General features: G+C 39.5%; 1 protein-coding gene across 2 annotated transcripts in view; it reads right to left on the reverse strand.

The window, feature by feature from the left end:
* Positions 1–7592: 7592 nt before the first annotated feature.
* The window catches only part of KIAA1549L (KIAA1549 like), a 207620-nt gene continuing 198119 nt past the window's right edge, over positions 7593–17093 (reverse strand). For both annotated transcript variants that reach the window (XM_043549158.1, XM_037899872.2), the window contains 2 exons: positions 15786–15937; positions 7593–10647 (listed from right to left, as the gene is read on the reverse strand). In XM_043549158.1, the coding sequence (XP_043405093.1) occupies positions 10366–10647; positions 15786–15937 (434 nt within the window). In that variant the 3' untranslated portion in view covers positions 7593–10365. The remainder of the gene's footprint in view (positions 10648–15785; positions 15938–17093) is intronic.

A 17093-nucleotide genomic window follows, 5' to 3' on the forward strand; every position in this document is an offset into this window, starting at 1 on the left:
TGAACTGGGAAGAGAATACCAACTTACTATTCACAATGTTTAAATTGTTTTTGCCTGATGCAGACACTAGTTAGGAAAAGGTAACTAGACAGTTAAAGGTTTGTGCCTCTCAGACCAATTTTGTAAAGCACTCTGGTGAATCAACCAATCCATCTGCACTGCACTCAGGAAAGCAACAATTTGATTTACGGGCAAAGTTTTCAAAATGTCAGCAAGGTGTCCCCTTTCATTTCCAACTTTTTAACAAGGAAGGCTTCTCAAAGAGCAGCTTGTGACATCTCCACAGCTAACATCAGGGTTGATCAATGATACCCATTGCTCTGAAAGCAGTGTGTGTCCATAGTGATACCCATTGTTTCCTCCATGGAATGCAGTTAATTATTTCACTTCAGAAATCTGAAGCGGCTTTGGCTGCTTTGTGGTGGGAACAGTTAGATACTAAGACTTCAGAGACAAGAAAACATTTGAGCTGTATTTTAAAGTACTTTGCAACAAGCAACCATGTCCACCAGCTTTCAAATCTCTTCCTCTTCTGAGCTCACTATGACAAAATGTTCCAAACATAGGCCTGACCTCACCATAAGGGATCATTAGAGAGTAAAATAGTCTTAAACTAGAACTACTCTAATTTACCCTGGAACAGCTGATATACGAAATCCAAAAACAGTATGTTACAATACCAGTACCACTTCTATTTTCAAAGAGGTGTGCAGAGTTTTAGTCACCTGACTTTTGAAAATTTTGGGCTAAGGGCCTAGCATCCATACTTAAAAGCAAGGAAATTAAGAGCTATCCCTTAACTCTAGGAAAACTGGCCATTTTGAAGGTGGTTGATAACTGGAGACTGGGCTTGATAGCAAATAGGAGTCACTAATCAATAGATCAAGCATGATTTCTAGGAGCTGGTAGATAGGACCGGTTGAGATCTTGAAGCAAGTCATGAATAAGACTAGTCAGTTGTTTAGTACCACAGATTTACATAAGGAGATATATGCTACACCACTACATGGGCTGAAAAATAACACAGCATAAAAATAGAGCAACCCCAGGGGTCATTTAATTTTTTACAGCAGCCTCCCAAAGTCTGACCTACAGTCCAGAAACATTGTAGTGGTGTCCACTACTGGGACTCCATTAATAGCCCTATTCTGTGTCTGTCCTGGAGGGAAATTCCCTCCTGGGTCTTTCTGGCACAGTTCCAGCCTCTATATGCCACCGAGGTGAATGGTCCCTTGAAATGTGTGTTAACTGCTTGTACTAAGCAGTGACACTTTGAGTTAGTTTCCCAAACCCGAAGAAGAGCTCTGTGTAAGCTCAAAAGCTTGTGTGCGTCTCTCTCTCTGATAGAAGTTGGTCCAATAAAAGCAATTATCAGTCCCCCCCTTGTCTCTCTAATATGCTGGGACAACATGGCTATAACAGCTGCATAGAATAACATCAAGAGTCCCAGAAAACGAGTGGGAAGGGAATATTATCAGGCAACAGCCCCTCTTCATTGCATGCTCCCTTCAAGAAAAGAAATCCATGCAAGAGTAAATTACTTTCCTTTGCAGCTTCTGGCCCTGCCTGAAAAGGATAATGTGCACAGATATAAGGGAAGTAGCCACTTGCAACAAAGATCCCAAGTTGAGAGGGAAACTCCAAAAAGGAGACTCGGGGTCTACACGCCATCCCTATATTCTGTGATGCTTGGCCGTTGTGCTCCTGCCCCACTTCAAGGCTGCACACACCTCCTCCTTGGAGGGAAGAGCAAAACTCCAACATGTGGCTCTTTTAGCCTTATTTTCTCCCTCACTCAAGTTTTTACATGTGAGGGGAGCATCAGGGCCTAAGGAGGTCACTCCATGCCCTTGGAAGCTCTAGCGATTCCAAGAGAGCTGCATAATCACCATTAAACTTTAGGGCAGCATATTTCAAAAGATCATATAAAATGCTGCAAATAACTGTTTCGGTTACATGCTTTACTTTGGGGGTGAGACAGAAAGGGAAATAGTAATCAAAAGGAGAAAAATGAGGCATGCTCCACGATAATGATGATAATATACAATCTCCAGCAGGCAGCCAGAGCATCTCGTCTGTTGGAAAGGACATATCAGGAACAACCACCAGTTAGCAAAGCATGTTTTAAGATGTTTTATTTAATTTGCCAAAATTGCCAAGAAAGAACATGTACAACTTCAGCCTAGCGAAATCAACTAACATTAAAAACAAATTCTATGAAACCATATGCTTCTATTCTGTAATCACGCTACAATTCAGAATTAAACCAAATCCATTTGTAATGACCCAAACATGTTAACTGGTTATTTGTCAATGATATGTATAATTGTAGCATTAGTACATGTCATGTTTTTAATCAAAAAGGATACAATTCCTGGATATTTCATTTTAATTGCATAGTATAGTATTAATATTCATTATTCTCTTTCAATTTAGTCTCTAGACTTTGTCTAACAAATTGCTGCCCAAACTCTTAATTATGCAACTTTTCTTGATTTCAGAAATCTAAAATGGGCAAATTGGCTTGAGAAGTTATGAACAATTTTCATTTACACAACCTTTTACAGTGAAGAGCAATCATGCTGTGAACAAGATAAAATGACTATTTTCATCATATGCAGGACTAGTCCTTTTGATAACTCAAAGATGCAAAAAATACATTTTAATTGAAAAGTGGGCTGATTTGCATGGAACAGGAAGCAATTTATGTAGTTAATAATTTATCTTAGGAAAATCTTCTAAAATTTAGAAGCTAATACTGGAAAGCCTTCCTAGCATATATGAGTACAGCCTCAGGTGGAGTTCTTCCCTTTAAATAACTGCATTTTCCAATGTTTTTAAAATATCTGGTAATTTGGAGACTCCTGTACAGTTGAAAAAAATCCACAACAATAAACATTTTGTACTATTATAACAGCTTCCATCCAGGGATCTCAAAATACCTAACCAATATTAGTGAATTACGCCTCACAACCCACCTGAGAGGAAAGGCAATATTATCACACCCCTCCCCTCCCTTTACAGATTGAGAAGCTGATGCTTAGCAAGAAATGATTCATTGTCACACAGGAAGGCTGTAGAAAAGACAGGAACAGACCTCAGATCTCCCAGCTCCCAAACCTGTGTTTTAACCACAGGACCATCCAGCCTAAACAGATGGAAACAAGGGCTCACGCCTGCTCCTTTGAAAAATTGAGGGAATTTTGACAATGGCTTCAATGGAGGAAGAGAATTATATTTGTCTTTTAATGCATTTTCTACCACAACATCAGCAAGCTTCAGCAAACAAGACACTGATCTATGGAAGATCACAGCAGTTAATTAATATATACATTACCTTTGGGGCCTGATTCTCCTGTCACACCAGTTTTCTACCAGTGTTTTAAATGAAGTTACTTTTGATTTACACTGGTGTGAAAGCAGAATCATAAAATATATGTCTACAGCAGGTAAAGTGTTATATCAAGCAAAAAGTTGAAGAACCTTTGATGCTGTATCCATTTTCTTTTTTTAGGAGATCAATACAACCATAGCGAAAATGTTACTTCAAGTTGGGCTAATGGTGCTGCGTTGTTGAATTCTGACCTATCATTCACATCCAAAGGCTAGCTCCATCTTGGTTTTGAGTTTTTGGACACTACTGTTATTCTCAATGATGCTACTGTGTTTCTGGTACTATACTAGCTAAGGGCTGAATGAACAAGTCAGAGGAAAAAAAACTAAATATTTGCAGACGCTGTGGCATGCAGAGTTCTATGGAAACTAACTTTGGGTGGTTTCTTGCACTTTTCACAGTTCAGAATATAGACAAGGCCAAAGACAGCGTGTACACCCAGAATTTACCTACGCTCAGATTTTTCCTGTTTCTGAGGGGGTGGTTTTAAACAAAAAGAAGAAAGGAACAAATGCTCCACTAAAAAAAAGTCCATAAAACTGACTTTAAACAGCTCTATTCAAACCAATAGTGCTGCCACTTTCCAATGTATGTTAACCCACATTTCCTGTGAGCCCATACACTACAAGAATCAAGAGATCCTGCCACCTGCTGTTTTACAGTGGTGACAGGCTTCTTAGGTCCTGCTCAATCAGCTGGCATAAGCTGCATTATTTTGCTGGTCCATGTGATGTATGCTAAAATATCCATTTTTTGAAAATTTAAGTCATTTAATTGAGCCTAAGAGCATATGTCAGAAGGAGCTGTTTAAAAGAAATCATGTACACAGCACTCTTCACGTTGTCCCATTGGAGTCTGCTAAATCCAGTGCTCCATGCCACAGATATGTGACTTTAAATGATGACATTGTATGCCATAGTGTTTTGAGAACAGTTTACAGGGCATAGAAATGCATTCAGCTACAGCAAACTAAGGCATATCCTTGAATTTGATCTCCTTTGTAAATGTGTCACTCAGTGGAGACAATTTTCTGTATCATTTACACTCCTTTGGAGCCTTTATTATCTACTATATAAATGCATATTTATTAATTATTTACAGACTATAATAGATTGAAACTGTTTCTTGGGAACTGACAGTTGAGTGTTGAAAACTATATTCAGGCACTTTTAAAAACAAACATTATTTTGACCTAATGTAAGGTTTCTTGCAATATCTCTGTATTGTATTTAAACCATAGTCAAACCACATATTATTATATACTTGATAAACTAGCAGCTCAGGGCCTGATTCTTTCAGCAGCTTTACTCAAGTGTAACTGCTTGGGGCTAAATCCTTTGCTGTGCCTGCAGAGAGCTTGATGTAGCAAAGATGGCTTTAAGGATCAGATTTTTAAAGGTATTTAGGGGCCTAAAGCTGCAGATAAGCACCTAGTGGGATTTCAGAAACACCTAGGTGCTTCAGTGGGGATTAGGCACTTACTGACTTTTGAAAATCCCACTGGGCACCTATCTCCTTCTAAATACTAAATTTAGGTGCCTAAATACTTCTAAAAATCTGGTGCTAAACTACATTTCTACCCCATGATTATGAAGCAGGCTGGCTGGCTGGTGGCCTAAGGGTTGCTTTAATTCACATCTGCTTATAATGGCTAATGATAAGTAGCTGTAACAGAGCACACTCCAGTCCACCCAGTCTAGGCCCCGTCACCACCTGTCCCACCACCACCAAGGCATCTATGCTACACTGGCTTTATACTGTACGAGGATTCCCTATACAAGGGACCTCACCAGCTGCATCTTTAGGGTAGTTTTCTAACTACTTGGCACTGCCTCACCAGTACAAAGCCACTATACTGGGGCGGGGGAGAAGTATCCGACCTATTAATTTCTGTGGAGTTACTGGTGCAAGTGAGAACAGCATTAAGCCCAGAATTAGTTTTGTGTCATTTCCCACCAGAGCTATTGTAGTGGTAGCTAGGGATGATTTTCAAAAACCAATTACTTGGTCATCTTTGTTAAAATTCATTTTTTAAAATAGCAAATGAGCACCCAGTACATATGCTAAGCTAAAAACTTATAAATCCCATTTCACAAGCAAGGCTTTCTATTGTTTGGTCAGATTAGATACGTAGTGTTCAAAAAAGCATTCAAATCAAGGAAATCTATTGTTCTGTTTTTGCACTCTTACAATTTAAAAAAAAAATGGAAAAACAACTTCGTACTTCTATAAATTGGTAAAACAAATATCTCACTCTTGGGCTCACAGTTCAAGAATCAAGCTTCAGCCGAGAGCAAAGGTTTATTTTGACCATGGGTTAAACCCCTGAAAGAGAGAGTTTGGCAGATACATTGTGATTGACTGTTAGCTATATTGGCAGTGTTTGGCACTGCTATGACATTTACACACAAAATACTACCTGTAAATAACATTATACTCCTAACACAAATGCTGGTATACATTTCACCTTGAACTCTCACCCATTTGAGAAAATTGCTCAACACACCAATAATTTTCTTTGGAGCCATTGCAGAGGATTGGTTACAAACGATCTGGTTCCACACACATTTTGAACAGTGTGTATCATTTACTCCAAAAGCTGTATTTTGGCACAAACGTTAAAAAAATGAAAAGGCATGCGGGGTAGTGGGAATAGTCTTTGATCTGACAGGTTGGAGCCAGGGTAGTATACTGGGTACAAATATATTGGAATGCTTAGAATACATGGTATTTCTGTGTGAGTGATTTTTTTTCACCCATTGTATTTTGGACCCATTGCACTCTACTCCAACCGTTCTTTAGGCCCAGAAATGCAGTCCCTATCAAGGCAAAAATCCTGGTGCAGACAATGTGCCTGATTCCTCCTACAGTTTTGTCCATGCAGCCCTCGGGATTCTTTAGGGTTCCATGGTGTAAATAAAGGCTGTTACCCTGTGAACACTTAGACGAACACAACACTGAACACAATGAGCCTACCCCGCCACTGCCTTGTGCATCTATACCAGTGCAGTGTGACTACGAGTGTGAAATGCCACCATCCCTATAATAAGGCTACAGTATATCAGTGTACAAGTGGGTTAAAATCCATTTGATTGCGACCATATTATAACAAGTGCATTGTATGATACTGCTTTTTAAATTTTACATTAGGATACATTCAAAATATATTAGAGTGACATGTAACATGCTGGTACACATTATACATGTCATGTCATGCACACTCTTGGTAACTAGAAGCCATTCTGCCAAACAGAAGCCTGATGTAATTCCATTGCCTTACATGGAGTTGCTCCAAGAATAAATATGGCTTATTGTGGCCATAGAGAATAGTGGTAATTGGAGGTTTCAATTCACAGGCTATTTAGGGATAGTATGAGGTATAACGGATATCATTTCCCTACGTTAACTGGATGTTCAGTGATCCTCAGCAACGAAAAGCAGTGAAGCTGCTGTAACCCCAGAATTTTCTGATCTTCAGGAATCACCATGCCCAAAGGGACCTATAGATCCCGGAGTGCATAGATACTCTTATTTTTGATATTATATTGAACATGTTCTCTCCCTAACCATTCTGTGGCCACGGCTACTCTGAAGCTGTGTCATATGCACAAGGACGCTATGGTTCTTTAGGATCCATTCCCCATTTTTACAGAGTAGATAGGATTTCCATTCAATGCTACAGAGACATGCTGAGACACAAATACTGTTCATATTTCTGCTGTGTTCAGACTTCTTGCAAAACCCAGATAAATTAGTTCCTTCAGAAAAAAACCCACTATTTAACAAATCTCACCCCCTTATCCACCTCAAGTTACTGTTCTACAGTTAATTACAAAGAACACATATTAGAGACAGATTATTGAGTGTTGCAGCACATATACTGTAATGTAGTTCAGTATTATTTTTCAATTTGAAGAGGTGTTTGTTTTTTTTAACTAATGATTTACACATCTGAAGACAAGACATTGATCAGGATATCACCATTTCTTATAAACAAAATCCTAAAATGTTAACATGGAAATGCTATTTAAAAGAATGTTAAAGATTTGTGTGCAGATCTGAGAAGTCACTTTCAGGCTAGCTCTTTTCCAGTAAAAATTTGCATCAACGTACTTCTGATGAGACTGCAGCTCTAACTGGTAGATGAAGTCTATTTCCTTCTTTTACATCACTGTTGGAAAAACTATATCGCAACTGCTGGCATACAAAATGTTTATTATATTACAAGTTATTTGTACACTGTATTTTAACTGTGGCATTGCATTGTGCTCAGATAGCATAATTATAACATGATTTCTCTTTCCACGAATGTCCTTACTGTCTTCATATAACCTTTTCCTGTAGTTCTTTTAAAAACTGCGAAATGTTATAAATAAGATAAAAAGCCATTATGAATGAAGAGATTAAAATGTATCTGTGAATAAAGTGCACCACATTGTTTTTCAAAGTAAATCATGGAATTTTTCAACAGATGGCACATCTTCAATACAATCCCAAACAGAATTAACTTTGGATATCTAACCGTTCTTCCACAGGTGGGCGGGGCGGGGGTGGGGGGGAGGGGGAGGAGTTGATTTAACTTTGCCATCATAGTTTTTTCTCTCTAGGAGGATGCTAAGCTAAAATTTAAATGAAAATTATACTGGTGAAACTTGCGTGTAGATAAGGCCTAACAGACAAATTCAGCCCTGGTGTGAGAGTGTGCAGTTCCTGCTGAAGCCAATGGGAAATAGTCCTGCTTACGGCAAACCCAATATCTATAAGCCTTCACTTTCAAATGCAATATTTTCAGGGAGACAGCAATTAACACAAAAAGACATTTGGATGCATTGTGTTATGCTCATGAGATTAGTATTAGTTGGTTGATAGGGAACTGAGACACCAGTCTGTCTTCATTAGACTCATATTTATATGAAAGGCTGAGTTTCTTTGGTGCTTTGTTCACTCAAGTTATCCAACTGCCTATTTGTGTACTCTAGGCATCAGGTATCAATCTTCATCAATAAGTTGCTCAAGATTTTTCCCTTTTTTGCAATTGGTTTATGGTAATTTTCTGTCCATAATAGATTGGTCAAGTGTATAAATATACAGCATATTTACATAGAGATTACAAAAATACATTTAATTTATATCTAATTAAGTAACAAAAATGAAATTTCACATTTGTTTAAAGATCAACTAGCATTCCAAAATCTTTGAATAGTTAAGGTCTTTAGAGCAAGAGACATCTGTTTTTTCCAGGGTAGCTATGCATCACTATCTGGAATGAGTTTTTTTAATTTTAATTTTTTGAAAAAATAGCTCTGTTTTAAAAGTTTGTGCTTCAACAATTTCAACGTCTCATTCCAATCTTTTCTTTTCCTGTCCAGTCAGGTTTTTTTCAAATGGCCATAAAGCTAAACCAAGCTCCCTTTCTCACCTCAGTAAAGACCAAAGAAACTCATTACAAAAATGGAATGACCAGATAAAATAGCATATGCATCTGAAGCTGAATAAATTAACAGGATGAACATTACCTTTAACTTCACTAGCCAAACATGCCCAGAACACAGCATCCCATAAGCAACTTCAGTTCCCAAAGCTAAATTATTACTGAAGGAACTGGAAGTATTTTGCATCATCTCCTAACTATTTTGTGAGACTGCAAAAGATGAATACTGTCAAATTCAGCTGTTTAGGTTTTTGTGGCGGTTGGACTCATATAACAGTTCAGTATAATCTTTATCTTGAGCAGTCTACAGTCATCATAGGTTCAGCAAATACCCCCCTTTTTCACAGAACAATAATATTTTGTTAAATCCACATACTTGTTTACTTATTTACACTTTAATGTAATCAACAGGTCCTCTACATTCAGAATTTCCTACAGAGACTGAGAATTCTAGAGTTCGTGTATTCATTGCTTCAGTGTAATCAAAGTCAGTCACAGCTTCAGGTAGCATTCTCTGGCATCACTTTACTAGATGTCATTGTTCAAGAAAGAGTACAAAACACTATGTTAAATAGAGGTTTTCTTGTCAAAGCAGGTGTATTCATTATTCCAGGCTGGATAGATTTGCTCAAGGTTCTCAAATTTACCAGCTTCACAATGCATTCAGAATGAATACCTCTTGAATGTAGGGCAAAACTCAAATAACTATTTTTCATTTGTGGGTTTCTGAAAGCTTTTAGCACCCACTTCCTTTGTTAATCTTTCTTACCATCATGTAGCATAAGCTCTCTTAATATTGCAAACACATTCTCTGTAACTCAACAGTGGCATTAATGAACACTGAAGCCACGAATTACCCCAATACAATTAACTCTCTTCGCAGTCTTCTCTTGTTTCTGGCCTTTGTACTCATAATAGCATGAGAGCTGGGACTATTTACAGGGTACATTGTTTATATTACTTATTCACATCAAATTCTTGTGGTTTGAATGTGATCTCTAGAAGGAAAAGACTGACGTTGCTTTGTTGCATTCAGCCCTGCTTATTCTGTAATGAACTATTAATATTATCTCTACCATAGAAGATTTATGGCCTTTAGTTTACTCAGTACTACCGTATTTTCTTCTTTAATCACAGAAATAAAATTGACATGCAGAAGTTATTTTAGACAGTTCTACTTTTGTGCCTCTTGTGATTCTTAATAGACTGTAGTATTACACAGACATATGTTTAATAGCATCCTAGTGAAAAAGGGCTCATAGGACAAGAGCTAAGTGACAAACAATTGCATATCATAAATAGAACTTATCAGTATTAAAGAGTTGCCTGGCAGCATATCCTTATCCAGCAAACAAACACAGTGCGTATCTTCAAGTCCTCTTGTTCTATTTCATTCCATTTCACAATAACCTAGCGTTGATCTTTCAGGAGAAAAATTCCATCACTTTGGCACAAGTTGCAGCAAGTTTTTAACTGAAAATTAAGACTTACTTCCTTGGCTACAACAAGGTATGTGATACAAACACTGTGCACAAAGGTATTAGACCTGGAACTCAAACATGTCTGTTTGTTTCTTGGCCAGTTTAGCAACCTCCTCTCTTATTGCCTTCACTAGAGCAGCTGTAGAAATGTTGGTAAGAGGTGCGTCAGAAGGGTCGTTTTCTGAGAGGCTCTGCTGAGAAGCTGCAGTAGAAGGCAACGGAGCCTGTTCCAGACTAGGATGCATGTTTGTTGGCTGACTATACTGGCGGGGAAGTCTTGAAGGAGAGTTATGTTGGTAGCGTGATCGTGGATAAGCCTCTATGTAACCAGGGAGCGGAACCTATAGAAGAGAACAATCAAACAAAATAGCTGGCCTTCAGGTCACCTATTACTTAATCTAACACTCCAGAGAACTCCATGCAGTCGGATCAAAATGAACATATGCCTCTTGGGCCCAAGTTAACAGAAAGCAGACTTCATACTCATAGTGCCACTTCACTGTGTACATTTTTGTATGTGCTGTTTGTAAGCAACAATCAGTGTTAAGTTCCCAGCTATTCAAATTGTGTGAACAAATTCTCCTTGCAGAGGAAAAAAACCTGTACATGTTAAACTGATCACCACTACAAGGGCAGATGGATGCCTTGTTGAAAGAGTGTCCCTTTATTATTTTGTATGATGCTTTGCTTTCCTATAGCTGATTTCAATACATAGATATTTTTCAGGATACTGTGATAAATCTAAGGCATAAATTATACTTAAAGCCAAGAAAAGAAGAAAGGAGTTTGCTGGCTTGAAGCACCACTGTCTAATCCACATCAAGCAACCAGCCAGGTTCTGAGTCTTAATGCTCCCAATAAAAACTGACAGTGGACATAGCATTAGAGACAGGCTATCGGGGGTTTTTTTCGCCTTCCCCTGCAGCATAAAGCATGGGTCACTTGCAGGTTTAAACTAGTGTAAATGGCGGATTCTCTGTAACTTAAAGTCTTTAAATCATAATTTGAGGACTTCAGTAATTCAGCCAGAGGTTATGGGTCTATTACAGGAGTGGGTGGGTGAGGTTCTGTGGCCTGCAATGTGCAGGAGGTCAGACTAGATGATCATGATGGTCTCTTCTGACCTTAAAGACTATGAGTTTGAGTTCAACACTAAGGAGCTGCCTCACCATTTACTAAGGGGAAAACAAAGTGTTCAACCTGTCTGCTAAAATTGGGAAGAAAATCCTCTCTCTATATATCCCCGAAAGCCATCATTACACAGCTGGCTATGTGCTTTATTGGACAAGGAGCTTTGACTTCTCTGAAACATCAGGTTTTATGGCCAAATTCAACGCCGGTGGAACTCTTAACTCAAATGCAATTATACCAGAGATGAATATGGTCCATCGTGTCAATCATAAACAATGGTAATTGGAAGATTTTATTCCCACATTGGACCAGATATGCCACAGTTACATTTCAGTTTTACTTTGCCCTAACTCTGTGGATTTCAGTGGAGTTTCAGTGGCTTAAACTAGAGTAGCAGTGAGGAATCAGGCCCTTCGTCCCTACAGGATACTAAATGTTGCTGGTGCAACACAATGATCCACAATGGCAAGCTCTAAATTCTTATCAAAAACTGAATTTGAGGACGTTTTAGAACTCAGCTTTTAACTAATTTTATTTGTTTTGCAAACTGCCTAGCAAATTGGTAAAGAAACAACAGTGCTTAGTTTTAAGGGATGTTTTAAGCCACTGTATTTAAAGTTCTGGTTCATTTTCTTAATTAGACAAAGTAATTTTACCCAAGAGTTTACTGATACAGAGTAACCATTTTAAATCCAATTAGAAAAAACGAAAAAGAATCTCACTGACTTTCAGATTTGAAGAAGTGATTGGCACAGAATCCTATGGTCATCATAAATCAATAGAAAAGCCATTAAAATGCATAAGCATAGAAATTTTTACTTTTAAATAGAAAAGGACACGGGGCCAGACTTTCAAATGAATTTAGTTCCCATTTAGGCATCTAAACGAAGTTGCCAGATTTCCCAAAGTGTCCAGTACTGAGCAGCTTCCACTGAGAGCAATCATCGCTGTTGGGTAAACTGTTGATAGCTGAGCACCTTTGGAAATTTGGCCATTTTATTTAGGTGATAAATGGGAGCTCTTGGGTACTGAACTTCTGAAAATCTGGTCACTAAGGGATGGATTTTCAAAGATATGAGGTGTCTAAAGTTGCAAATAGGCGCCCAGTGCGATTTTGAAAAGCACCTAAATAGGTGGGGAGGAGGGACAAACTTCTGTTGAAACCAATAGGAGTTAGGCGCCTAACTGCTTAGGGCCGGAGGGGGGACAAACTTCTATTGAAACCAATAGGAGTTAGGCGCCTAACTGCTTAGGGCCTTTTGGAAATCCCATCAGATGCCTATTTGCATCTTTAGGCACCTATCTTTGAAAATCTGGTCCTTCATATTACATATGTGCTGCACGATTCAGGGTATTTCCATTCACTTGATGCACAAAATATAAAATCCACCAGGCATAGTATTTGCCTGAGTACCAGATGAAAGTTGTATTTAAATACAGCCAGGAGGCTGCACCCCTGTTTAGTACAGAATTGGACTGATCACATAGAAAGCATTCCTATTGAACAATATATAAAAACCACTAGAGGTCACTATTTTATGGCTTTTACTCAGCAACAACTGAAGATTTGCTTGGACGATCATAACCCCGCCAGATACATTTCCCTTCCTCCACCAAATATAAAGTTTCAAATCTTTGCTTTTCTCTGAGAAAGAAGTGCATTAAAGTAAATGAAGCTTAAAGTGAATTCTCACAATTTCACCATATTTGGTGTTTTTTAAAGCCCCAGCTCCAGGAGGCATGCGATTAGTGGAGAATCTCAGTTTTCATTTTTTAAAAAAGTAAGGTTCTAGCCCTCGTGGTTTCAAAAAGAAAGCATGAAACCAAGACTCAAGTGCATTCTAAAAACTCACAAACCAGAAGACAGAGAAAAAACTCCAAATGTTTTATTTTTAATTTCATGATTTTGAGGACCAATTCATGAGGACCAATGTTTTTGAACATATTGAATTGGCAATATTGTGATTCTATTCCATAGTGACAATTTTCAGATTCAGGAGGTCCCTGGGCATGATATAAATCATTTGGGGGCAGAATCTTGGTTAAAAAAAAAGGGGGGGGGGATTTTTTCCACATTGTTTCTTTTCTTTCTGTTGCCTACTAAGTAACCCCACTTTCTGGCTGTGGGCTCATAAGGAGATGCCAGCCCCCTGTTTACGAGGAGGTAGGCGCTAAAAGCTCTGAAGGGTAAATGTAGCTGAAGGAAATCTGCTGCCTTCTCCTCTAGGAGAGGGATTCATACCCCCTCCTGCCACAATGATCTTTTGGGAGCCCTCCCTCCCCCAATGCTTCCTCTTTGCCTCCTCATATACAAAGTTGGGGACTACTGCCTGTAGCAGCTGCCCCAATACCGCTCCTGTGACCCTCTCTCCACCCCCCAGGCTCTCTGGCCTTCCCAGAGTGTATCCCCTTCCAAAGGAAGGAATAGCAGGCTGGAGTTTCCCTCCAGCTCCATTCACCTTCTTCAGAGCCGCCAGTTCCCACTTCTTGGCAAATAAGATCTGGCCATCACTTCCTTAGGCTATAGACAGAAAGTAGGACCATAGGAAGGAAAGAGGTAAAAATTAAATACTTCACCTATGTTTTTCAAAGTAGAAGTCTAAACTCATTGATATGGTTCCAAGGGGCCTCCTGAATTTGAAAGAGTCAGTAGGGTTACAAACCAGGCTTTACCACAATTTAATAACTGAAATTCTCCTCTGAAAAGGGACTTTAAAAATGACACTACAGGGCACCATATCCCCAGGACTCTTCAAAAAATACTTTTTCTAATGGCCCATGCTACAAATTCAACCTGGAATCAGAGTCCAGCTTGGTTCTTTCCTTCTCATGTGGCAGTAATAAAGGTCTGATAGGCCAAATGGGGTCCTCAGCAATACTTCATTGTTTCCAGTGGAGTTGCATGGGGTAACTTATTGGCCCTGTAATGGCAATTTACTAAACAGTTCTATTGATCTACAAGGAGAAATTGAACCCATCTCCCTTTCTGTTTAGCTGAGTTGGTTCTGCAGTAACAGGAGTAAACTGAATCCACCAAGGAAGCAGATTTGTTGAGTAAGAAGTTACCATTTTTTAAAAGGTCACTTTACAGGAAAGTGGGAAAACAAAGTCTAATTGTGAGAAATGGTTTCAAATATGAAAAACGACTCAAGTTCACCTTAAGATCTTTGTATTTCTACAAAGCTACTTAGATTATGGACTGTCACGCTAAATATTATAATAAATTTGTGCTCACATATCTAGAGCATGCGTTAACCCTGTAATGACCATAGCCTACAGTACAAACAGCTAATAATAAAACAATTTATTTTACTTTTACTGAACACTATCTATTCTGATTTTAAGTATCATTCAGCTACTTACTCTCAGGCTCAACTGGGCTTAACTGAGCAACAGAAAGCCTAGTCTTTTTTTAGTCTGTTTTATAAAAACGTTGTACTGTTTACCATTAAGGGAAATTAAAACTTCTCTCATGCTCCATTTTTGTATCCTCTTCCCAGTCTCATCTTCACACTCTCTCCCATGCTACTCCTTAGCTGTGGAACATTCCCATCTTTTCATGAGCCAACCTCTTGCTCCTCTTCAAATCTCTCCCCAAAATACAATTCTTCCACGAAGCTTTTTAAAAAATGCGAGATTCTTATACCACATCTGTCTCATGATAGTATAAATGCCTTCAATCCCAGGCAATGCCCTGGCTGTTTTGTGCCATTCCTCTTGCCCGGGGGGATACTAAGGAAGTAAGGATCCACCATAGCAGCTCCTATGCCACATCCCGTGCCTATGACTAGAACAAAGGGCATGGGCATGGCCAAGGCTTCCCTTGAACCTTTGCAATACACATCTTGTGTAAAAAGCCCTTTGGGGCAGGTTGCCCCACATAAATGGAATGGTGGCTTTTTGCTGAATTGATCCCAATACAGTTTGATGTAAGACAGTCAGTTAGCTATTTGCATGTTGTCTGTAAAGTTAACAGTCGCAGTTCTCCACTGCCTCTGAGCTACAATCGGACATAGTGGGGAATGGTGGCTGTAGAGAGCCAGTTGCGGCTTCCCAATCCCTCAGATGCCCTATTCAAGCAGAAGTTAGAGCAGCCAGTGAGGGATCAGGTGCAGTGGAGCTTGGCTCCCCTTCCCACCCTGTCTCGGGCATTTCCCCAGCCTGTCCCCTCTTTCCCATTCCTATAGCATCTCTACTACGTCTTTACATTGCTGAAGATTCTCCGTACACTGGGAGAATTTTCCTGTCCAAATTTCCAGCCTCTTTAAGTTCACTTTGCACCACTTATGCCCTCTATGTGTAAACCATATGACATATTATTATAATAGAGAAAAACAAGAACACTTACCGAGTCTGCCCATTGCCCTGGTAATTCATTATCTCCAGCATAGGGCATCCAGGCTTGGTTCCTGTATGCTGTGGGTGGTGTTGGGATGAAATAGCCTGTGAATCCAGGTCGGTTTGCTGCTGGTATGGCAAACACTGCTGGTACTGTATTTCCTATGAAGCAATGGGGTAGAGATGATTAATAGTTGATAATCTTAGCTATCAACCTAGAGGATCATTTCAAAGTGTACCTCAAGCAGCCTAGGGAGACACTCTGAGTGTTTGTGAGAATGTTGATAACCACAAACTAGAATATGATTGCTCCCATCAGCTGCACAGAGCCCCTTCTAAAAAGGCAGAGCATATTAGAGAAGCTAAGGACTGTATGTTGCAGATCAGGAGTGAGGTGTATTTGTAAAGTTGTCTCAAGAAGTATGTACAATAGTTGTGTCAGAAGGAGAGCTCAGTGATATGTAGCAGATATGGCTGGCTTCTCCCTTCCTACGTGGGCTGGTGGTCATGCCCCTCATACAGTCATTATCTCATGACCAGCCTCCAATATCTATCTACAACATTCATAGAATCATAGCATTGTAGACCTCGAAAGGCCATCTAGTCCAATCCCCTGCACTCATGGCAGGACTAAGTATTCAAGAGAGAGCAAAGGTCTTTTTGTGCTGGATTTTCACTACTTTTGCCCCTTCTCCCAACTGACACACACATTTTGTCTTTGTAGGCTCAAAGAAGACCCCACTGGGACCAGACCCATTCTCAAATAACTGATTTCTATTCAAGCTGAAAGTGATTACAAAAGACTAGCGTAACAGGGCACACAAGCCTCCACACAAGACAGGAAATTAGCTAAAAATAACCCCAGCGAGGGCTTTAAGAAGAAGAACCCTGCTAAGCTGGAGAGGAGCAGGCAAAGGTAGCAGATGTAGAGTTCTTTCTGTGGGAGAGAAACTGGCCAAGGCCAAGACGGTGCTTAGCACATCTCCCAGAGGAAAATACACTTCACCTAGTGTATTGTTTTGTCTGAGAATAACTGGCAGCAGCTAGTTCCACCTATTTTGTTGGCATAAAAAAAAACCAGTCATCCAGAGTGTCGATCACAAAGATGGCATACAATCTCTTCTGATGTCCCACCTCAGCCTCTGTTTTTAAACAGACTTGTAAAGAATGTTAAGCTGCCAGGGCTGACAGATGCTTGGAGTACTGCAGATGTGGTATGCTCAGAAATGGGAAGACTAAGGCAGTGCACTTCAGCCTCTAGGGGAGTGCCCTAGGGCACACTCAACACAACTCTACAACCCAGTTAAGGAGAGGAGTA

This window comes from Chelonia mydas, chromosome 6 (assembly GCF_015237465.2).
Source record: "Chelonia mydas isolate rCheMyd1 chromosome 6, rCheMyd1.pri.v2, whole genome shotgun sequence".
Taxonomy (NCBI): domain Eukaryota; kingdom Metazoa; phylum Chordata; order Testudines; family Cheloniidae; genus Chelonia; species Chelonia mydas.